General features: G+C 46.9%; 1 protein-coding gene across 5 annotated transcripts in view; it reads left to right on the forward strand.

Annotated features, from left to right (window-relative positions):
* COBL (cordon-bleu WH2 repeat protein) overlaps window positions 1-20,707 on the forward strand; it is a 303,653-nt gene extending 282,946 nt beyond the window's left edge. For 3 of the 5 annotated variants that reach the window (XM_059885790.1, XM_059885792.1, XM_024990960.2), the window contains one exon: window positions 13,731-20,707. In XM_059885790.1, the coding sequence (XP_059741773.1) occupies window positions 13,731-13,760 (30 nt within the window). In that variant the 3' untranslated portion in view covers window positions 13,761-20,707. Of the gene's footprint in view, window positions 1-8,162; window positions 9,435-13,730 lie in introns of those variants that run through there. The other 2 variants (XM_059885791.1, XM_059885793.1) reach the window with 1 other exon arrangement.
* The last annotated feature ends 4,186 nt before the right edge of the window (window positions 20,708-24,893 follow it).

Consider the following 24,893-nt stretch of genomic DNA (forward strand, 5'->3'; position numbering starts at 1 on the left):
CATGTGACTTAGGAAGTCAGGACCATCCATCCACCCTGCAGCCTCGGCTCAGCCTCCATCAGGGACGCACAGGGCAGCTGAGACAGTCTGGCCTCACCTGGAACCAGTGGTTGTCCTCCCAGAGGCACACACCTGACCTCCTTTTCAAGCAGCTTCCCCCCACCATTGGTGTGGCGCAGCAGACCTGTGACACCAGGGGACACGCATGCAGCTCAGCTGACCAGGGCCAGCTGGGCCTTCCGAGGAGCCTGGCTTGGCAGCGCTTCTCTGCAGGCACGGGCTGTGGAGGTCTTTGTGACTTCGCATCAGATGCACTTTCGTACATGTTCTGACACTTGCTCCTCAAGTCATTTGAGCTTTGCCTCTTCAGCCTTCTTTCACCATTCAGGCTTTTAAAGTTGCATAACCTTGAGGAAAAGATGCAAAGCACCGGGCTCCGGGACTCATGCCATGTGGCCTGTGCTGTCTGTGGGTTCTCAGTATGAGCAGATGCTCCTTTGTCCTGGGTGTTCAGTGACACTTCAGGATGCATGTAGCAAGGACAGCATCCTGGACTGAGGGTGCTCCCTACTCTGCTGGGTAATGTGAGGGGCTGCAGTGCCTGAGGCCACCTCCTCCAGTACAAGCAGGGTATCTGACCCTGCTGGGAGGGTGTTCGGGGACCAGACTCTTACTGCTAAACACAGGCACAGTGACTCACCCTCCTGGAACACATTTTGCGCTGGCAATGATGCTGCTTATGCTAAAAGGCAAGAGGGTAGCTTTGATGTAGGGGGAATCATTCCCTTAGAAGCGAGTTGGCCATTTTTCAGGGTGATTGGAAGTCCATTTGCCTCCCTCCATGGTATGTAGTGAACACCTCTGACTCTGTGTCTATGAGTGTCAGAGCCACGCCTGCTTTGTCTTTCCTCCAGCCCCAGGTGACAGCATCCTTGGCTTTGCTCAGTCTGCTGTCCCATCCGCAGTAGACATGGCTCTCCTATCTTGAGTGCAAGGCTCAGACCCTGGACTGTGCCCCCCGCCCACCTCCCAGTACACTTCTGCCTTCCACTCCATCCTGAATTCATATTCATGGTGAAACTGTGCCCATCCGGTCGGACAGTCTTTGTCAGTCTGCTTTGAATGCATCCTTTCAGAGGTTCTGGGATGGACAGCAAGTGCCCTTTTAATCTGTGTTTATATTTAAAACATTCACACATCCAGCTATTCATCCACAAGCATTTCCTGAGAACCCACCAGAGTCCAGGATCGCAGTAGCTGCTCTGGATAGAGACATGAATGAAGCATTGTCTGTGCTCTTGGGGGTTATCAACCAGGAGTAGAGAAAGAGGGGGTTTGTCCTTCGCCTTAGCCTTAGGGACATCTCCTAAAGTGAGGGACCTGGTGAAAGCCCCAAGGCCTTTTCTTTGTGTGTCCCAGCAGTCCTCTACGGAGGGCCAAGAGTGAGCACCTCCTCCGTTATGCTTCTGGGCGGGAACACTGCAGCTTCCAGCCCACAGATGGGAAGGCGGGGCACAGGTGTCCTGCGGCCTTTTCCCCAGCCTTAACCAGGTCAGGGCCGCTGCTGGCCCAGACCCCAGGGCAGTCCAGCCCGGGTGGCCAGCCTCTGGGAATGCCTTACTAGGTCCCATGACATCCCCACCCTGGCTGGGCCCTCCCAGGTGTGTGTTTCCCACCGCAGGAATTAACTGAGTCAGACCACACATGTGTCCTGGCGCTTGGTCTTGGCAGCAGACCCCGTGAGAAGTGATTAGACAGCTGACATGACGTCAGCGCCCCAGGGACTGGAGCCAGCACAGCAAAGCAGCAGCAGCAGCAAACGTCTATTCTCCTAAGCCAGAGCCCCTTCGCTTGTGGGGAGAGAACCCAAGTTCTGTGACCGGGAGCCAGCACGAGAGAACTGTCAGCCGCCCACACCCCGTCCCACACTGTGCTCAGCAAGCACACTGTAGACCTTGGATGTGTTCCGGTTAGGTTGGAATAGTTCAGCGGTACAGACAGGCCAGCTCTGTCTTTGCTGCCTGGTGACCATCCTGCCTGTCGCAGACTTTTCAGGTGACCTTTTTCCTACAGGTAGAACCCAGGGTTGTCTGTCATCACAGGCTACCTGCTGAGTGACCCCCGAGGATGCTGTTCCCTCTTCCTGAAAGGAAAAGGTTTCACCTCCTAGTTTTGCCAACTAATTCCCAGTCATCCTGCATGTTCCTGAATTAACCTCAAGCCCCCAGGAAGTCTTCCGCTGCCTCCTGGCTGGAGGAGGGGCCCGCCAGAGCATTACCTCATTTCCCCGCACAGTCACATCACGGTCTAATCTCAGTAACGATCTGTGTAACCTCTGCATGGTGCCTGCTCTCCTGCCACACTGTGAGCTCCAGTGGGTCCCAAGGCTTTGCACAGCCCCCAACACAGAGTGGTTGCTCAGTAACTATCTTTTGGGAGAATGGAGAGGGAGCGGGCATCTCCTGCCACCATATCACCTGACTCTCCATACCAGTGGCAGAGTGCAACTCAGGGTCCCTGTACTCAGAGCTCATTGATTGCATAATCATTATAAACTTGCCAAGAATCCACATCAAGCTAGAAGAAACCACCTTCTTCTCTGGAAAATAAGATGAGTTCTGGGCACCTTCAGGCTTCCACCAGGGCTCCTGTTCCCCTTCTGCACAGCTGCTTGACTGACTCCCTCGGGCACCCGCAAGTGCCCAGGAGCTGACCTGTCCAGGCGGGAAGACATCAGTCAGAGCAGAGAACCCTGCTGCTCCCTAACAACTTCTCCCCTCCCTCACTCTGAGCTTCAGATCTGTCACCACTGTTCATTTTACCTTTTCCCATATAAACATCATTTTCCTTCACAGGCATGGAAGCAAAACGATGCCTGGATATTTTTACAGCTTTCTGGCTTGGCCTTAAACTGCAAGCTTTGTCCTTCATTGTTTTTCTTCTTGTCCAGCCAAACTAAGAAGGACTCTTTTAGGAAGCGTGAAACCTTAGGGACACCAGGGAACCTTCTAGAGCTTTTCTCTCTGCAGCATTCCCTTGTCCCCTTGCCAGGGAGGGGAGGGAGGGTAGTCTCTCCTCCTGAATTGGGTCACACCCGTCCTAGGGCAGGTCCCCTGATCATGTGAGCTGATACTGAGCAGCAGACTACTCCCTTCCTTAGCAAGGTGGCTTACACTTGGGTGGACCCTAATGGCCGTCAGCATCATTTTGCTACCTGTGGCCAATTCTATTGCCAAGATCTCTCTCACTGAATTGTCCAAGCCAAAGCTTTTTAGTGCTGACCTGCAATTTCCTCTTTGACACTGAAGTTTAGGACTTTTCCTTCCCAAATATTTTTTTTTAGTTCACTGAGAACTGTGAAAATCTGGATTCGGCCATCAGGTTGCTATTAGTGGTGATGAGAGCTCCTTCCAGCCAGAGATTCAAATGCTCCCAGCCCCGGGCTCCTACGCTGGCAACACTGGGGTTGCCAGGCTGGTCTAAAGCAGGGTCACTGCCAGGAGCGCAGGGGATGTGCAGCGCCCCCTTGCTTTACTCACCTGCCCCTTAACTCCCCTCACTGGGCCATGCTCCCACCTACCCTTTTGTGTCCTGGGAGATTCATCTTCGCAACTTGGAACTGCCTTCTGAAAGGTGCTTCTCCCAGTGGGGCCAGGCTGTAAGTGGCCACGGTGCCTGGGATATCTCCTCGTGCTTAGTGCTGAGATGCTCAGTGAAGTGGCAGCGGGGTTGCTGACGGTGCTGTGAGGGACAGCACAAGCCTCATGGGGGGAGGGGGAGGGGTCCTGTAATGTAGACACCATCACCCCACTTACCAGAGAAGGAGAGGGCACCCCTCCCTGAGACGTGCCCAACCCAGATGCAAAACCAGTGTATCCCTACAGTGAATCACTTCCCAGTAGTAAAAAGAATGTACAAGCAACAACCCAGAGATAAATCACAAAACAGCTATGCTGAGCGAAAGAAGCCAGACAAGAAATAAAGTACATAGTAGGTTGTTCCATGTATATAAAGTTCTAGGAAACGCAAACTACTATGTAGAGGTGAGTATCAGTGGTTGTATAGGGATCGGGGAGAGGCGGGATTGCAAGGGGGCTGAGGACTTGCACACTGTTGGTGGGGATGTAAACGGATGCAGCCCCTATAGAAAAACGTTACGGAGAGTCCTTTAAAAGCTAAAAGTGGAACTACCATACACTCCAGCGGTTCTACTCCTGGACATAGACCTGAAGGAAATGAAAATGTTAATTTGAAAAGATTTGTGCACCCTAGTGCTGAAGCTCCAATACTTTGGCCACCTTATGCGAAGAGCCAACTCGTTGGAAAAGACCCTGATGCTGGGAGAGATTGAAGGCAGGAGGAGAAGAGGGCAGCAGAGGACAAAATGGTTAGATAGCATCACTGACTCAGTGGACATGAATCTGAGCAAACTCTGGGAGAGAGAGAAGGATAGGGAAGCCTGGAGTGCTGCAGTCCTTGGGGTCAAAGAGTCAGACGCAACTTAGCAACTGAACCACAGCAGCAATGTCATAGTAGCATTCGTTTCAACGGCCAAAATATGGGAGCAACCTAAGTGTCCATCAACAGATGATGGACAAAGAGAAATGTGGTATATTTACAATAGAATACTACTGAGCTGAAAGAGTGAAAGAAAAGAGTGAAACTGTTATTTGCAACGGCATGGATGGACTTAGAGTGAAGTACGGGGTGGGTAGCCTTTCCCTTCTCCAGCGAGTCTTCCCAACCCAGGGATCAAACCCAGGTCTCCCACATTGTGGGCAGATTCGTTACCAGCTGAGCCACAAGGGAAGCCGAAGAATACTGGAGCGGGTAGCCTATCCCTTCTCCAGTGGATCTTCCCAACCCAGCAATCAAGCCAGGGTCACCTGCATTGCAGGTAGGTTGTTTACCAACTGAGCTATCAGGGAAGCCTTGTAGTGAAATAAGTCAGCAGAGAAAGAAATACTCTGTGTTACCACTTGGATGTGAAATCTGAAAAATAAAACAAGTACACATAACGAAACAGAAACAAACTCACAGATACAGAGAACAAACTAGGGGCTGCCTGTGGGGAGAAGGAGGCGGAGGGGCAAGACACAGGTGGGAGGTTAAGAGCTAGAACTACTGTGTATACAACAAACTGTAAGGGCCTGTTATGCCGCACAGAGAGAATACAGCTGATATCTCATGATAACTTTAAATGGAGTATAATCTATGAAAATACTGAATCACTATTTTATACATCGGAAACTAATATGATATTATAAATTAACTATACTTCAACTTAAATTAAAAAATAAAAATAAAAAAATAAAAGTGAATTTTAAAAAATAACCCCAATCCATCATCTTAACTCTGGTGATGTTTATACACATATATATCAAAATGTATCAAAGTTTACACTTTAAATGCTTGCATTTTAACATTTCATATATCAATCAATTTGTTAAAACAATAATAGTAAATATGCATTTTAAAAATCCCTCCCAAGGACCCAGCGCCACCTCCGCCTAGCTCTTTCCTCTCCTCCCCTTCACTGTAGCTTCTAGATGTCCTGACCATTCGTGCACCTGCACTTCCCCAGCATCCACTCCCTGACACTCCCACAACGGCCATCATCAAGGTCACAACGCTGCTGGCAGCCTCGGATGCAAGAATAGCGCCCTTTATCCTACAGGTTTTCAAAGGTCAGGAAACGGGATAAACACACTATTAACAGGACGCTGGCTGCGTTTTCCAGTAGCAGGCTCGATCCGTTTTTCTTCGCACCGACACACATACTGTTTTCTCTGTTGCTTGGATGTTCCGGCAAGCTCATTGTGCTGTTTCAGACTGACAAGTAAAACCTTTGTTTTGGAGTTAGAAGTGTCTCACCTCTGAAGTTGTCTAGAGCTTGATAGAAAAACCTATCAGAAACAAAACTAACATACTCTTTAAATAAGTTTCTTAGCCTTTTCCACCCTCGGTTCCCTGGATCTCATGGTGCTGTTTGCAGTAAACGTGTGCATCCTTGTCTGTACTCTCCCTGAGCAAGCGCCCTGCACGTTCCTCCCACCCCCCTGAACCATGCTGTGAGTCTTTTTTCTGCTGCTGCTTCCTTTCCCCAAAGCTGCACTCATTCCTGGAGTCAGTCCTGTGACCTCTCTCTGGCAGACCCTGCACCGTCCAGACGCCACTGGCCCCAATTCTGTCTCCATCCCAAGCTGGCCTGGGTGTCAGACTACTTGACACCAACAGTGTGTGTTCCTTGGGCTCCATCCAAGTCAGCGGGGCCTGTCTCCTCCCTCCATGCCTGCAAATCCAGGTCTCATGCCATCTCGTCTCTCAGATGGTGTCAGGGTGCCTGCAGCAAAGGGGCTGCTGACGGATCTGGGAGGCGGGAGCCAGAAACACCCATGCAGCCGTGCAGTCAACCCGCCAGTGGCCGGTTCTCTGCTCAGATGAGCCTTCTGGGGATTGCTGCTGCTGCTGCTAAGTCGTTTCAGTCGTGTCTCACTCTGTGAGACCCCATAGACAGCAGCCCACCAGGCTCCCGCATCCCTGGGATTCTCCAGGCAAGAACACTGGAGTGGGTTACCATTCCCTTCTCCAATGCATGAAAGTGAAAAGTGAAAGTGAAGTCACTCAGTTGTGTCCGACTCTTAGTGACCCCATGGACTTCAGCCCACCAGGCTCCTCCATCCTTGGGATTTTCCAGGCAAGAGTACTGGAGTGGGGTGCCATTTCCTTCTCCAGGGGATCTTCCTCACCCAGGGATTGAACCCAGGTCTTCCGCATTGTAGGCAGAGGCTTTAACCTCTGAGCCACCAGGGAAGCCCAGTTGAGCTGAAGCCTTATTGAGATGAGATTTGTGCAGGGCTGGAAATGGTGCCTAAAACACAGGAAGCGCACTGGAAGCATTCTAGGTGGTGGTGGTTGTTACCATCATAAGAGATCTACTTGAGTCCTCACATGTTCGCTTTGATAATTTAGTGCAAAGTGGGGCCAGCACTGATCCTTTTAGAATGTACTGAATCCAGCAGAACCACGGTGAGAAATCCAGATCTCCTTTCACACTGTTTCAGGTGAATCTGTCACTTTCTTTAAAAATGCTGTTCACCTTGGCCTTCAGAGGCATGGAAATAGGTCCTTCAAGATCCTGCCATCACATTTTATGCAGCTGGGCATCCCACGAGGGTGCAGACCCGGACCCAGAGTGGCAGGGTGAACGGGTGGGTTTGCAGTCACTCACTGGGATCCCCTGCACTCACTGATGCCTGCCTGCCTCCTATGATGAGGTGGGGGTTGGTGCCCTGATCCCTGCCTGGAGCCGCAGCTCCAGCGTGAGAGACACGGCACCTGGGGGACCATGGTGGGCCATGTCACCCACAGCCCGTGGCGGCGGGGGGGGGGGTGGCGACTGGATTGGCTCCCCAGGACTTGGAGTGAGAGCGCCTTTTCCTTCCAGGTGGTCTGAACATTCTTAAAGAAGGAGTTTTCCTCATTTTCCAGCAAAAAAGGGGACTCCAGTACTCTTGCCTGGAAAATCCCATGGACGGAGGAGCCTGGTAGGCTGCAGTCCATGGGGTCGGTCGCTAAGAGTCGGACACTAAGAGTCGGACACTAAGAGTCGGACACGACTGAGCGACTTCACTTTCACTTTTCACTGTCGCATTGGAGAAGGAAATGGCAACCCACTCCAGTGTTCTTGCCTGGAGAATCCCAGGGACGGGGGAGCCTGGTGGGCTGCCATCTGTGGGGTCCCACAGAGTTGGACACGACTGAAGGGACTTAGCAGCAGCAGCAACAGAGACACGCCCCAGGCAGAGAGACCAGCCGGGAAAAGGGAAAGACTACTGGGCGGGAGCTCCGGAAGGGCAGGGCTGGGGGCAGCGGATGATCCTAGGAGAAGCACAGGGACCTGCAGATCTGACCCTACAATTGCTCCAGTCGTTGTTTCCTGAAGGCAGGAGCCAGTCACTGAAATTACTCAGGCACGTCTGTGTTTCTGAGAGCTTTCTCCCTGGGGTTGTAAGTTGGACGGGTACTGTATAAACACTGGGGGCTGTTACGGGAGAGGACTATTTCCAGGAGGGACTGGTGCACAGCTCCTCAGCGCCCGGATGCTTGCCCTCTGCACTCCGCTACATCCCTGAGTAACAGTAGGTCTTTCTTCACCGCAGGTGCCCTTGCTTGTGTGAGTCAGTGACAAGATGCAGTTGTGGCAGAAAACCGCCCCCAAGGGACGCCCACAGCCACCACTGATGAGCGCCAGGCCCAGGGGGCTTCAGGATTGGCCAGCTCCCCTGTCTCCAGGCCAAAACCCACCTCTGACTTCCACTCCAGCGTTGTGGTTAAAACGGATGGGGGTGCTGCTCTGCCACGTGGCTTGTGCCAAGGAAATGTATTTGCCTCTGAATATTTAAAGTTGCCAATAAACTATTCTTGTTGGCAGGTTAATGGGACTGTAAACGCTGGGCCATCACGCTTAATTACATTGACGGACAGAGTGGAAAGAATCATGCCTTAGGCCAATATTGGATCTTTGAGACTTTTACCACATGTAGATGGTTAAAACCATTTAGTTGTTGAAAATCTTTCTGAATTCTAGGGAAAGTATGTAAATGAAATAACCTGAATGTCATCTGCTACTTGATGCAAGAAGAAAGAGTTGAGAGGCTTTTTCAAATGTGACTTCACTGAGTAATGAAAGTATTATATTCTTATTATTCCTCCAACATTTGGGGTAAAAACCTCATGAAGGGCTGCAGACGGTGATCTGACCAAGTAAGCTATTAAAAGTCGACCACAGTCACCCGGAGTAACAATCAGGCAGGTCTGAGTTCTCCCGAGGTGGTGGTGACGCGTTCAGAAGGACTTGGTTGTGGACGGCATGCCCACGCGGTGTGCTGTCCCCCTGCAGGCTGTGATGTGCCGCAGGCCTCTCCCACGGAGGGCTGAGCACGGAGCCCAGAGGCTCCCCTGGGAGCCTCAGAAATCCTTCCCAGGGCAGGAAGGAGGAGACTGGGCGTCTGAAGGTCACTCCCATCAGATCACGATTGTGCTGGTGCTTCACACTGTGGGCGTGGTCTCCATGGTTTGCGCAGCAGACGGGTGGCTTGCCCAGAATCACAGCACAGGGCACTCAGTCTCCGGTATTTATCACAGATTGTCGACTACAGCTATAGAGAAAGCTCTTTAAGAGATTAATAGAAATCAAGAGGAATTCCTGAAATAAAATTTCTGTCTTAATGAAGCAACAAATATGGCGAGATCGTTTGTATGTTTCACAGTGATTTCAGATCAGGCATCTGGTAGGAAGGAACTGCTGTGTGTCGTCTGATGAAGGCCTCTCACCTTCCCTGGGCAGCGAGGGCCTCAGGCCATCACTCTTACATCACACTGTCTCCATTGTTGGTCTTCTAGTGCCACAAATAAAAGAAAGTGAAATTGTAGCTCTTGTGTGGATTTCATGACTCCACTGGGTACCCTATCCCAGAGTAGAAAGGAGTTGTTGCTGTTGTTGTTCAGTCGCTCGGATGTGTCCGACTCTTTGCAACCCCAGAGACTGCAACGCGCCAGTCTTTCCTGTCCTTCACCATCACCCAGAGCTTGCTCAAACTCATGTGCATTGAGTTGGTGACATCCTCCAGAAAGGAGAGATTCATTTATTCAATGAGTCAGCCCTCTTCTAGACTCTGGGTTACAGCAGATGCAAAATAGACAAGAATTCCTGCCTTCATGGTGTTTGTATCAGAGTGAAGGAGGCAGACCATGAACGAAATAAGTGAACAATATACCGAGTTCACTTAGATGATGTTAAGTGATTAGGAGAAAAACATTGAAAGGGATGAAGCATACGTAGAGTGATGAAGAAAGGCCTCTTGCTGTGGTGACATCTGAGTAAAAACCCGGAGGAAGAGAGAGAGCAAAGCATGGGTGGACACCTCGCTGGCGGGAGAAAAGGCAGGTGCAGAGGCCCTAAGGCAGGGTTTGCTGCAGTGTTGGAGGAATGGGTGCAGAGGGGCACGATGTGGGGGTGGGGAAGTGGGGGATGTCATACAGTTTCCCCAGCTTCTTACTCCATGCCCCACTTCTCAGGGAAGCCGTGCTCCCTGGTAAACTGGGGGAGTAGCAGACATGAGGATGGCCAAAGCACACCCCAAGGACGGTAAAGGGGCCCCTGGGGTGCCCCCCAGTTCATACTGCCCACTTGATACTAAACTTATCCTTTGTTGCATCAGCTTACATTCAGTGCCCCATGAGGATGGCAGAAGTACACCCCAAGAATGGTAAAGGGGGTCCCTAGGTTGCACCCTCCAGTTCATGCTGCTCACCTGATGCTAAACTTATCCTTTGTTGCATCAGCTTACATTCGGTACCCATGCTGGGTTTGGGCTGTGGCACGGAGAATGGGACAGATGTCTGCGCTGTACTTTTGCCTTCTTGAAGACGTTCCCAATTGTGCTTGGTGGTTCTCACTGGGGGTGAGGGACCATTTTCCAGATGAAGAAACTGAGTCCAGGAAGATTAAGCCTGATGATAAAGAGGCCGCATCACATTATCTTCATTCCGCCCACAGGGCATCAGCCTGAGCGCAGGAGGCAGGTCTGAATGAGCTTCCCGGGCCCAGTTTACACCTGTGAGCCCAGCAAGTCACTAATCGTGTCTCGTCTTTCTCTGCCAAGGTCCCAGCTTAACCGGTGAACGTATCTCCGTCACTGTCAGCTCCAGAGCGCTCAGTGAGCGCTCAGTGAGAGAAAGCGCCTCAGGGGCAGTGAGACAGCCTAGGTGGCCTGTGTCCAGTCTGGCTTTCCCCATCTTTTCTCTGCCTTCTGCTGCAAGGAACTCAGAGGAAGGACCTGAGGGGCCACAATGGAAGCCCCCAGGGCTCCAGGAGGCTGAGAGGGTCTCAGAGGGGCCGACAGAAGGGCCTCCAGGGAAGCCTTCCCGCCCTCGGCTCTAGTCACAGCCTCGGGGGGCCCTGGAGTCGCCTGACTGCATCAGTGCTGAGAGTCCAGCTTTCCCCATCTTCCTGGATCCAGTTATTTCCTTGTTCCCGCTGCAGGCCCTCCGGGCAGAGAAGTGGCATTTCTGTTTCCAGGTGTTTTTGGAACAGCTTCCTACTTACTAAGAAGCCCATTCTTAAAGGGGATTCAGGGCAGGCTGGGTGATCTGACTCCTGCCCAGGCTCCAGGGGAACCCCAGGATGGACCGGGAGCCCAAGAGCATGGGCTCGATCTTGTGACCGAATCTGAGTGGACCCTGCATTTCTGGACCTGGTCTCCTGCTCGGGCCCTCCCTCTGCCCTGCTCAGCCTTTAGGCAGTGAGACAGATCACCCCAGGGAGAAAATTCCAGAAGGACCTGCTTAGTCAGTCTGATGGGCAAATGCCCAGCCAAGCGGAGGATAGGAGCTTTCCAAGGAGGCAGCTCAGAGCAGCTGGAAAGAAGGGGCGGCCAGTGTGGGAGGGAGAAATTACTCTCGGGGGCAGGTCTGCGGGCAGAGGGGGTGGGTGGCGCAGCCCAGGCCTGAGGGCAGAAGACAAGCTGGTGCCATCGGGGGAATCAGAGATTGGCTGAGAAGGGACGGGAGAGGAGGGTGATGTCACCCTCTTCACTTCTTTGGAAAACTGTGAGCGGTAAGCGGGACTCAGAAAATGACAGATGCAGTTAGTTCCCTGGTGAGCAATGGCATGACTTCATCAAAACACTTCCTGGCATCAGGGATTAGCCCATGAGGGCTCCCACAGACAATGAGACCCAGAAAAGCTCAGAGAATGCAGGGAGAGGACCCTGTCTCTAGGAGTGACCTCTGGGAGTTCCTGGGTTCCACCAGTTTACTCTGAGATGGGGTTTCCTACGTGGGGGAATGCTGTCTCCACAGCCCTGGAGACTGTGGCTCTGAGTCATCTGTCACCAGAATGGTCTCCCATGGGAGACTCTGTTGGTGAAGATGAGAAGAGGGAGGGCCCTGGTGCAGGGTGAGAAAGGAGCCCAAGTGCCCAGCTACAGTGAGACTGGGCACAGAGAAATCTTCAGACCCATGGGACAAATTTATTACATGCCCCCTCATCCAGAGGAGGAAACTGGAGCATAGAAGAAATGTCATTTGCCGAGATGACACGGCAGGTGAGGGTCTGAGCAAGAGCCAAGGGTGTGTCCTGGGGACCAGGGCACTCCCCTGCTGCTCTCGGGGTCCCCAGGAGCCCATGGGCAACAGGACCAGGTGTGGCCCCAAGAGGGCACAGCAGTGGACTCCCAGGTGGATTCCATCTGGAACATCTATCCAAGGACACAGATTTCCCAGACCATGGGCTCCTGGGGTGAACATGGCAGACGGTCCTGAGGTGGGAGGATTTATTTTGTCTTCTCCACTTCCTTGCTTTTATCACATTTTCATTCTTAAGCAAGTACTCATCTGATCATTTCAAAATTAGGCCTGGTTAGTTGCTGTCTGTGACCCTGAGGCTGCCTAGGGTGGGACACAGTTCTTGGCTGAGTCATATCCAAGTGCTCCTGATTTCCCTGGTCCCTGGTTCCCATGATCCTGTAGTTCTCCAGTTAGGACTCTGGACGCCAGTCTGGCTCCCAACCCTGGAGGCCACCCTCTGAGCATCTCCCAGCAACTTCCCCATAGCAGCTCAGCTGTCAGCCCACAGTGGGCTCCTGCCAGAGAAGGGCAACCTTTGTAGAAGGATTTATCCCGGCAGAACACTGCTGGGGTGTCGGTGCCAAATAGCGTTAGCGGTGGGAGCTGCACACCTGCCTACAGAGTGAACGACTCGTGTGCTTGCTGCCCTCACAGCTGCTCTCTCAGGATTAAGCAGCTCTGGCATCTGGCCTGGCCTTTTAGACATCGCTGTGCTCTCAGATCCAACCCACAGAACAGGTTCTGGTAAGAAGCATGTGACAGGGTGGTTAGGATGTGACTCTGGAATCAGAAAGACTCAGATGTGAATCTTGGCTCTGTCACACTACCCCAGGCCACATGATGGGGACAAGCAGTTTGATCTCTGAGTTTCCTCATCTACAGCATCAGCAAAAGTAGTTTTGAGAACTAATGGGGATATATGTGTACGCCAAGCTCGAAGCTTGACACACAGGAAGCCCTCAGCAAAAGCTAACTATTACAGTAGTGATGATTTTCCTTGCTAATATGACAGCTCATGTATTAGTGCTAACAGTTTTTTGATGGAGTCTTCAGGATTTTTCTATGTATAGTACCATGTCATCTGCAAACAGTGAATTTTACTTCTTTGCCAATTTAGATCCCTTTCACTTCTTTTTCTTCTCTGATTATTCTGCTAGGACTTTCAAAACTGTGTTGTTTAAAACTGGTGAGAGTGGGCATCCTTGTCTTGTTTCTGATCTTAGAGGAAATGCTTTCAGCTTTTCATTGTTGAGTATGATGTTGGCTGGCTATGGGTTTGTCATATATGACCTTTATTATGATGTATGTTCCCTCTATACTCACTTTGTTGAGAGTTTTTTTTTTAATCAAAAATGAATGTTGAATTTTGTCAAAAGTATTTTCTGCATCTATTAACACAATCATAATATTTTTATTCTTCCTTTGTTAACGTGATATGTCACATTGACTGATTGGCAGATTTTGAACTGTCCTTGCATCCACAGGATAAGACCCAATTGATTATGGTGTATATTGATTTTGTTAATGTCTTGTTGAGGGTTTTTGCATCTGTGTTCATCAGGGATGTTGGCCTATAATTTTTTTTTTTTTTTTTGCAGCATTCCTGTCCGATCCTCGCCAAGGTCTGAAGGGAGTGTGATCTGAAAAGACGAGCACCATGCATTCTAGTCTCTGGCTGTGTCATACATGGCTATGTGGCATCAAGCAAGTCGCCTGTTCTCTGTGATCTGCAGTCTCTCTGTAAAGGGAGGGACCTGGAGTAAGTGATTTATGGACAGCTGGAGTTCTGGAATGATGCTTCTCATGTAAAAATACCTCTGTTGCTTTTGTCAGCCAGTGTCCCAGAAAACAAGAAGTCTCACTCAAATGAATGATTTATGGAAATTTTAGTGCAAAGATTATTAACCAAGTAAAGGCACGGTTTAAGGAAAGTAATAAGCCCAGGGCCAGCAACGAGATGAATCCTTACCATTCCTCAGTTTCTGAGGACAAGGGAAGGAGCAGCTACCACAGGCTGGCAAGAGTTCTAGATGTCACTGAGGGTGATGGGCAGGAGATGTGACCTTGGAGAGAGAAACACAGCTCCTGCCAAACCATGCCTGGACTCTCTCTTCTGTGCTCCTGTCTATCGAGTGCATCCCACAGTCCAAATCCAACCAGGACTCTCAGGAAAGGGAACTTGTCGATGCAATCCATGCCTACTCAGCCTCCAGGAGTGGAGAATAAGGTGGGGGGCGCGGAGGGGAAAAAGTTCTGGAAAGGCAAACAGAATATTCACCCCAATTCCTAATGAGGAAAAGGCAAAGAAAACAGAACCTGAGTACATCATCAAAACAGTGGTGTTTTAAAGAAGATGTGGCTTTGAATTAATACCAATGAATATCTGAGTTCAGCTGGAATCTGTAGTTCTTCCAAGTGAAACAGGGTTTAATCTTTCTCTGTACCAGTTGGAAGTTTGCCATCTCCTTTTTCCTCTTACGTTATTATTGAAGAGGAAATGTGTCTTCATTTCTCTCATTTACCAAAAGTTAAAGTAACCATTCATTCATTTCCCTTCCTAAATAATGCAGGTGGCCAAGAAGTCCAGAGCTGCTCCAAGTTTATCTTGCAATTAATAAGCTTGTGAAGATAAAAAGATAGAGTCTCCTGTGTTAATCAATGTTTCAGCAAGCTACTTTATTCTCGTCTCTTGAGGGCTTGAAATGAGCCAACTCCATGTAAAAAAGAACTGCTTAAGAAAGTAGACAATATTGATGGTTTTCAGATTTCTTACAAAGTATAGTGATTCACTGAGAATGTGAAATGTCCAGAGACCCAAGTGGGATAAGCTGGAAGGTGCCAGCAGCATGAGCTAGGCACCAACAATTTCCAATTAGTAATTGCATGGCCATGAGACAAATACATCAGCTTTAGAACTGCCAGGATATTTAGAGACTGAGGAGGGAAGAGAACATGTCTTGAGCAGGATCAGATGTGAATGAGCATGAATAGGCTGTGCCCTTCCTCCTCCTCAAGCTGAACAAGCACCCAAGGCCATTATATGCTGAGCACTGGGCTACATGCTGGAGAACCAGTAATGTCAGGGCCATGGTTCCTCCCAAGAGGGGCTCTACCTTGGGGGGAGATGGAAGACAAGGGGAAGGATATATTTCAATGAGTGCAAGCAGAGCTGTGGATGCTTGGAATGTCAGTTCCAAACCACAGCCAGAATGCCAAGAAAACTTCCTGGAGGAGGTGACATCTGCACTGAGAGCCAAAGAATTAGGAGTCATTCTAGACAGAGGAATTGTGCCGTCACACCAGAGCAAAGCAAAGCAACATATAGTTTCAGAAAACAAGGCTTCCAAATTGAATGCTTTGCCACTTTCTAAGCACAAGTGTGGACTTCATCCTAAAGACCAAGGGGAGTCACTGAAGGATCTTTAAGGAGGGAGTGGCAAGACTGATTTACAAGCATCACTCTGACTACAGAATGGTTGATGAAGCCAGGGAGGAGGAAGTGAACCCAGTTAGGAAGTGAACACTCGCAACCCAGGCCAGCAAGGAGAGAGGGCGGCAGCTAAGGAAGGTCTCCTGGCTACCCACAAGACCAAGCAGAGTTCCAGAAAGTGTCAGAAGCTGAAAATAGGCAAATGCTTGCCAAGACACCCCATACCTGACTCGGAAATTACTCATATCAGCACCACCGATGTGGTGAACAGCAGGTGATAAACTGAGGACTCACACGATTTCCCGTCATTCACAAGAAATCAACACAGCACAGTGATAGGTTGCATTGTGCCTTCTCTTAGTGCAGGGATTTTAACTGTAGTAATAAGAGAACTTTTTCTGCGTTCCCAGTGTACCAAAGGTAACTAGGAATGGGCACCAGGCAGTGTAACTCCTTGTGTTACCTTTACCACCTGCCCGTCACATGAGCCAGAAACCCAAGGGGCATCCATCCTCTCCCGCATCCCCAGAGCCAATGCTTTGCTCTGCTTCTTTAAAACCAAGAATACCTTTGTCCTGTCCATTTTTTTTCTCTTCCACTGCCAGCTCTCTAAACATCCATTTGCAATTGGCTATGTTTCTGAGTTTCTTCTTCTGTTTTCTTGTCTGTCTACCCATGCATGAATAACACAGTTTTCATTATCTTACTAATGACACAGTTTTCAGTCTTACTAATTATTATTATGCTTTAATACATGAAACGGTTAGCCCTCCAAAATTGCTCTTTACTTAATATCATTTATTTAGATCTTCATGCTAGATCATTTAGTCTTCCAAATCAAATTTAAAACCAACTTGCTTAACCTCAGAAAAAAATCTGGTATTTTATTGAGGTATCAATAAATTATAAATTAAATTTGAGAAAGTCAACACAATGCACATACAATGATATTTATTTGTCCAACTTTGTTTTAGTTTTCCTCATGTCGGTTTTGACTTTTTGGGTAGGTTTCAATTTAGTTCAGTCGCTTAGTCATGTCTGACTCTGTGAGACCCCATGGACTACAGCACACCAGGCCTCCCTGTCCATCACCAACTCCCAGAGCTTACTCAAACTCATGTCCATAGAGTTGGTGATGCCATCCAACCATCTCATCCTCTGTCATCCCCTTCTCCTCCTGCCTTCAATATTTCCCAACATCAAGGTCTTTTCAAATGAGTCAACCCTTCGCATGAGGTGGCCAAAGTATTGGAGTTTCAGCTTCAACGTCAGTCCTTCCAATGAACACACAGGACTGATCTCCTTTAGGATGGACTGGTTGGATCTCCTTGCAGTCCAAGGGACTCTCAAGAGTCTTCTCCAACACCACAGTTCAAAAGCATCAATTCTTCAGTGGTCAGCTTTCTTTATAGTCCAACTCTCACATCCATACGTGACTACCAGAAAAACCATAGCTTTGACTAGGCAAACCTTTGTCAGCAAAGTAATGTCTCTGTTTTTTAATATGCTGTCTAGGTTGGTCATAGCTTTTCTTCCAAGGAGCAAGCATTTTTTAATTTCATGGCCATGGTCAGCATTGAATAAGTTTATTCCTAGCTAGTGTATTACATTTCTGATGTTATAACTGCATATATTTTCTCTTTCATCATGTCTGCTAAAAGAGTAGTTTGTATATGTGAGGATTATTGATCCTATCATAGAAATCTTTCTATTTTGTGTAGTAGCATTTACCATCAATCATTTTGGTTTTGCAGACATACATGTCACTCATAAGTCCCCTTCCAATGTTGTGCTTCTAACTGAATTGCTTTAGTGCCTCCAGTTCAATGTTAAATAATAGTAGAGATAGTGGGCATCCTTGCCTTTCTTGGTGGAAATGCCTCTAAAGTTCCCCCATGAAATAATAAACTGCCTTTTTGAAAAGCTGAAGTATAGTGTTGTGCCAATCTCTGATGTATAACAAAGTGACTCGGTTATATAATATATACATCCTTTTTTATATTCTTTTCCATTATAGTTTGTCCCAGGAGATTGGATATAATTCCCTCTGCTATACAGTAGGATCTTGTTGTCTATCCACCATACATATAATAGTTTGTATCTACCAACCCCAAATTCCTAGTCCATCCTTCCTCCTCCACTCTCCCCCTTAGCAACCACATCTGTTCTCTGCATCTATAGAAAGAAACACTCTTTCTGTTTTGTAGATAGGTCATTCTGTGTCATATATTAGATTCCACATATAAGTGATATATGGCATTTGTCTTTCTCTTCCTGACTTACTTCACGTGGTATGATCATCTCTAGGCCCATCCGTGTTGCTGCAAATAGCATTATCTCATTCTTTCTGTGGCTGCGTAGTCTTGCATTGTATATAGGTAAGCACATCTTCACGCACCCATCTGTTGAGGGGCATTTAGGCCGCTCCCATGTCTTGGCTGCTGTGAATTTTGCTGCTGTGAACACAGGTGCGCGTGTCTCTCTGAGTCACAAGTCTGTCTGATGTCCGTCCGGGAGTGGGATGGCAGGATCACATGGTAGCTCTAGTTTTCATTTTCTGAGGAAACTCCGTACTGTTCTCCTTGGTGGCAGCACCAATTTACATTCCCTTCAACGGTGCAGGAGGGCTCCCTGTTCTCTACACCCTCTCCAGCATTTATTATCTGTAGACTTTTTAACTGTGGCCATTGAGACCAGCGTGAGGTGGTACCTTGTAGTTTTGATTTTCATTTCTCTAATTATTAGTGATGTTGAGCATCTTTTCACATGCCTACTTGCCATTTGTATGAAAGAAGCTGCCTTTTGATATGAGTTATTGTTCTGTCTTAAGTCACAAATGGGTATTGAATTGTGTTAAATGCCTTTTTGGCATCTATCACGATAATAGGATTTTTCTCTTTAACAATATTAATATACTGAGTTATATTAATAGGGTCCCTGGTATTGAATCACTTTTGCATTTCTGAAATATGTACCATTTGGTCACAGTGAATTCATATTTACATGAGCTATTGGATTCTATTTACTATTACTTTATTCGATATTTTTGCATTGAAATTCACATGTGAGATTAGGTTGTAATTTCTTTTTCATATTTATTTGTCCAGGTTTGGTGTCCATATCATCCTTGCTTCATGTCCTTCCTGCTTAACACTCTGGAATAATTTGGGTAGCACTGCAATTATCTGATTTTTAATGATTTTGCAGAATTTTCCTAAGAAACCTCTGGTCGTTGTACTTAAAGAAGAATTTTTTCTTCTTTAAGGAAAAATTTTCACTACTTTCTCTTTCTCTTCTATGGAAATTGGTCTGATTATCCTATATCAGCTTTGGTATTATATTTCCTAAAAGGTTACCCGTTTTATTTAAGTTGTCAAACTTACTTGCAGAAGATTCTGATTAAATGTGTGATTTCTATTTCCTCTCTTTTGATAACAATTTTCTTGTTGTCACCTTTTATTTTGTGTGCTTGTGCTTTTTCTCCTTCTTCGTTTATTTTATTAAGCTGGCTAGGACTTGTCAATTTTGTTGCTATTCTTTTCAAAGGGCAAGCTTTATATTTTTCTCATTAAATTCTGCTGTGGACCTTATTTCCAGATCTTTAATTTCTGCTTTACTGTCATTGATCGCTTCTTTATTTCCATTTACTTTGTTGTCCTTTCTAGTTTTTTCAATTAGCCAAGTATTCCTGCATTTTCTTTTTGATTTTCTTTGTAAAGAGTATTTGCTGCTATAAATTTTAGACACTGATGTGTTTCTATTATTGTGATTTTCTAGAAATTCTGAAACTTAGTTTATTATTTCTCCTTTGAGCCAAGAACTGTTCGATAGCCAATGGCTGCTTAGTGAAATGACCCCTGGCAGGAAGAAAACAAGTACATGAGTCTTGCAGTTGCCCTGGCTTACTGCCTTGATCTGGTTTCTAAATTGTGGGAGGACTTTTACAACTGTGTTGTTTATTTTTATGTTATTGTATTATGGTCATAAGTCCCATTCATATTACTTTATTTTGGGGAGCTACTGAAGATGTTTTTGCATGTCCTAAAATATGGTCAGTTTTTAAGTTCTACTCGTACTTGACAAACCCTGAGGTTTGATTTTATAGCCCTATGTGTCTCTCTAAGACTTAACCTCTGAGTTTGCTGCCTCGGCAGTTTATGTTCTTATTAACTGTTTGTCTGCTTGACCTGTCTTCAACTGAGAAAAACTTTCCTGTTATGAATGCATTGTGGTCTCTTTCTCCTCTGGTTTCTGCTTCATAAAAGTTACTGCTCTGATGTCGAGTGTATTCATAACTGTTCCACCTTCTTTACAGATTTTAATCATCGCATTAGTGATGTTAAATTGGTTGTGTTTTAGTTTGTTTGGGGAGCCTGGATTCTCCCTTTTCTCTCTCTCTTTTTGTAATGCTTTGATGAATGAGAGTATTTATTTATTTTCGGCTACACCATACGGTATGTGGAATCTTGATTCTCCAACCAAGGATTGAACCCATGCATTGGAAGCAGAGTCTCAACCACTGGATTACCAGGGAAGCGCTAATTCTGCCTTTTCTGATTGCCTCTTCATTTGGGGTCCCTTGCAGTAAATTCTGAGATAAGGGTTCAGGTGTAAGTGGTCTATTTGAGTGAAGAAAACTCATGGAGGTGGGAAGGGTGTCTGAGATGGGTGGACAGCCCATGAGTCATGGTTAGAGCCCTTTAGTGTCCTGCCTCCACAGCTTTATTCCCCTTGGCAACCCCAGTTGTCAGTGCCTCAGGGTTATCCCCTCCAAGTAAAGAGGGTGCTGGCAAATACATACACCAATTCCCATCATTGATCGATTGAGGACACATCCCAGAGGGTGTTAATCCTCCAGCACTCTGGTCTGCCACAAGAGGAGCAAAAACTCTGAATCCAAAGAAAGCCACCGTGCAAACAAATGACGCACCAGCAGCTGAAATTGTGGCTGGTGAGCAGTGATGTGGAAAGGCTGAGAGATGGGACGAGGACCCAGCGTGGCTACTCCCACCATCAAGACCCTAAGTCCTGCTTTCTTGCTATTTGTATTGACTTGGCATATCTTTGTCTGTAACCTTGATTTTGAACTTTCTGAATCTCTTTAATTCAACTTATGTCTAATAAATAGCAGAGAGTTGAATTTTGCTCTGTTAGTCCAGCCAATAATCTTTTGCTGTTATTGTGTGTTAAACCTAGGTATCTTTACTAATTTAACCAAAATTCCTAGCCCATTATATCACTTACATTATATTTCAATGTGTAAGTGTTTTACATGTAGTCAAAATGAAGCTATAGGAAATAGATCCCTAGCTCAGTCAGTAAAGAATCCACCTGCAATGCAGGAGACCTGGGTTCAATTCTTGGGTTGGGAAGATCCTCTGCAGAAGGAAATGACAACCCACTCCAATATTTTTGCCTGGGAAGTTCCATGGAGAGAAGAGCCTGGCAGGCTACAGTCCATGGGGTCACAAGAGTTGGACATGACTGAGCAATTAAACCACCACCACCATAGGAAATAGATTTACCCTCATGCTGCTGCTGCTGCTGCTGCTGCTGCTGCTGCTAAGTCACTTCAGTTGTGTCCGACTCTGTGTGACCCCATAGACGACAGCCCACCAGGCTCCCCGTCCCTGGGATTCTCCAGACAAGAACACTGGAGTGTGTTGCCATTTCCTTCTCCAATGCTAGAAACAACCAAAAAACAGAACAGAACAGCAGGTAATCAGGTGAGCCATCACAGAAAGAAAACAAAGAGGTAAGCCCTGCACCAGATGGGCTTCTGGTTTTAGAAGGGTTTCCAGGGCAGGGTACATGGGTGGGGCCCAGGCAGAACCTGTATCTCCTTGAGCAGAGCAGATACAGCAGGAGTCAAGGAAAGCATGGCAGTGAGAGTTCACAGAAAGGGGCTTGGGGAGGGGGGCTGCAGAGGGGGAGTGCCAGATTCTGAAGAGCGTCCCCCTTGGATATTAACTGAGTGCTGATCAATGAATGTATGTAGTGAGTTACCAGAGGCAGAAGCACAAACCATCCCGAAAGACTGGAGGGAGCCATAGCTGACACTCACTCAAGGTTGGGAATGGGACCCATCCCATCGCAGACTAGACCTCCTGTCTCACGAGACACTGCACCGAGTACACAGAAGGGCCTTGGTTCATCATTCCTCTAGGAATGTCAAACAAATTCACTTGAAATGGATCACCAAGCCAAAGTAAGATTCTGATGGTAACATTTGTGTAGCAAACAGCTTAGATGCTGTTAAAAAACACAATTAACTGAGTAAATCTTAAAGATCCAACTGGCTTTATTCAATGATTCATGAGTTAGGCTGACACTTGGAGTTCTGAGGCCCTGTACAGAATGAAAGCTGCTGACAGGCAGAAGGCAGCATGACAAAGAAGTGACTAGCAGAGAGTAGATCCTCTGTGGCAAGATCACCTTCCCCTAGGGGACCTCAAGGGTCTAGCAGGCAGATAACCTCACCTGTGATGACCAAGTGATTCCAGACGGGGTGCTTTAAGATTCCACTCCTGGGAGAAGCTGAACCTGTAATTAAGTCAGTTATTAAGTCTTAGTTTGGTGATGTTTGCTTAGCACAAGTGACTCCATTTGGAACCTGTTATCTCTTTCTAAACAAACCCCCCCCTTCTGATGAGACTTTCAGCTTAACTGAGAAATGTGATAAAAATTTTTTTAATTTATTTATTTTAATTGGAGGCTAATTACTTTACAAAATTGTAGTGGTTTTGCCATACATTGACATGAATCAGCAATGGGTGTACATATGTTCCCCATCCCGAACCCCCCTCCCACCTCCCTCCCCATCCCATCCCTCAGGGTCATCCCAGTGCACCAGCTCTGAGCACCCTGTCTTATGCATCGAACCTGGACTGATGATCTATTTCACATATTGTAATATACATATTTAAATGCTATTTTCTCAAATCATCCCACCCTCACCTTCTCCCATAGAGTCCAAAAGACTATTCTATACATCTGTGTCTCTTTTGCTGTCTCACAGATAGGGTCATCGTTACCATCTTTCTAAATTCCATATATATGCGTTAGTATACAGTATCACGGTTTTTTGTTCTGACATACTTCACTCTGTATAATAGGCTCCAGTTTTATCCATCTCATTAGAACTGATTCAAATGTATTCTTTTTAAGGGCTGAGTAATGTGGAAAATTCTTCAAGAGATGGGAATACCAGACCACCTGATCTGCCTCTTGAGAAATTTGTATGCAGGTCAGGAAGCAACAGTTAGAACTGGACATGGAACAACAGACTGGTTCCAAATAGGAAAAGGAGTTCGTCAAGAATGTATATTGTCACCCTGTTTATTTAACTTATATGCAGAGTACATCATGAGAAACGCTGGACTGGAAGAAACACAAGCTGGAATGAAGATTGCCGGGAGAAATATCAATAACCTCAGATATGCAGATGATACCACGCTTATGGCAGAAAGTGAAGAGGAACTCAAAAGCCTCTTGATGAAAGTGTAAGTGGAGAGTGAAAAAGTTGGCTTAAAGCTCAACATTCAGAAAACTAAGATCATGGCATCCGGTCCTACCACTTCATGGGAAATAGATGGGGAAACAGTGGAAACAGTGTCAGACTTTATTTTTCTGGGCTCCAAAATCTCTACAGATGGTGACTGCAGCCATGAAATTAAAAGACGCTTACTCCTTGGAAAGAAAGTTATGACCAACCTAGATAGCATATTCAAAAGCAGAGACATTACTTTGCCAACAAAGGTTCGTCTAGTCAAGGCTATGGTTTTTCCTGTGGTCATGTATGGATGTGAGAGTTTGACTGTGAAGAAGGCTGAGCACCGAAGAATTGATGCTTTTGAACTGTGGTGTTGGAGAAGACTCTTGAGAGTCCCTTGGACTGCAAGGAGATCCAACCAGTCCATTCTGAAGGAGATCAGCCCTGGGATTTCTTTGGAAGGAATGATGCTAAAGCTGAAACTCTAGTACTTTGGCCACCTCATGCGAAGAATTGACTCATTGGAAAAGACTCTGATGCTGGGAGGGATTGGGGGCAGGAGGAGAAGGGGACGACAGAGGATGAGCTGGCTGGATGGCATCACTGACTCAATGGACGTGAATCTGAGTGAACTCCGGGAGTTGGTGATGGACAGGGAGGCCTGGCGTGCTGCGATTCATGGGGTTGCAAAGAGTAGGACACGACTGAGCGACTGATCTGATCTGAATATTCCATTGTGTATATGTACCACAGCTTTCTTATCCATTTATCTGCTGATGGACATCTAGGTTGCTTCCCTGTCCTGGCTATTATAAACAGTGCTGCGATGAACATTGGGGTACATGTGTCTCTTTCAATTCTGGTTTCCTCGGTGTGTATGCCCAGCAGTGGGATTGCTGGGTCCTAAGGCAGTTCTATTACCAGTTTTTTAAGGAATCTCCACACTGTTCTCCATAGTGGCTGTACTAGTTTGCATTCCCACCAACAGTGTAAGAGGGTTCCCTTTTCTCCACACCCTCTCCAGCATTTATTGCTTGTAGACTTTTGGATCGCAGCCATTCTGACTGACATGAGATGGTACCTCATTGTGGTTTTGATTTGCATTTCTCTGATAATGAGTGATGTTGAGCATCTTTTCATGTGTTTGTTAGCCATATATATGTCTTCTTTGGAGAAATGTCTGTTTAGTTCTTTGGCCCATTTTATGATTGGGTCATTTATTTTTCTGGAATTGAGCTGCAGGAGTTGCTTGTATATTTTTGAGATTAGTTGTTTGTCAGTTGCTTCATTTGCTATTATTTTCTCCCATTCTGAAGGCTGTCTTTTCATCTTGCCTACAGTTTCCTTCGTTGTGCAAAAGCTTTTAAGTTTAATTAGGTCCCATTTGTTTATTTTTGCTTTTATTTCTATTACTCTGGGAGGTGGGTCATAGAGGATCCTGCTGTGATTTATGTCAGAGAGTGTTTTGCCTATGTTTTCCTCTAGGAATTTTATAGTTTCTGTCTTACATTTATGAGTTTATTTTTGTGTATGATATTAGAAAGTGTTCTAGTTTCATTCTTTTACAAGTGGTTGACCAGTTTTCCCAGCAGCACTTGTTAAAGAGATTGTCTTTTCTTCATTGTATATTCTTGCCTCTTTTGTCAAACATAATGTGTCCTAGGTGTGTGGATTTATCTCTGGGCTTTCTATTTTGTTCCACTGATCTATATTTCTGTCTTTGTGCCAGTACCATACTGTCTTGATGACTGTGGCTTTGTGCCTGAAGTCAAGCAGGCTGATTCCTCCAGTTCCATTCTTCTTTAGATTGCTTTGGCTATTCGAGGTTTTTTGTATTTC

Source organism: Bos taurus, chromosome 4 (genome assembly GCF_002263795.3).
Source record: "Bos taurus isolate L1 Dominette 01449 registration number 42190680 breed Hereford chromosome 4, ARS-UCD2.0, whole genome shotgun sequence".
Classification (NCBI taxonomy): domain Eukaryota; kingdom Metazoa; phylum Chordata; class Mammalia; order Artiodactyla; family Bovidae; genus Bos; species Bos taurus.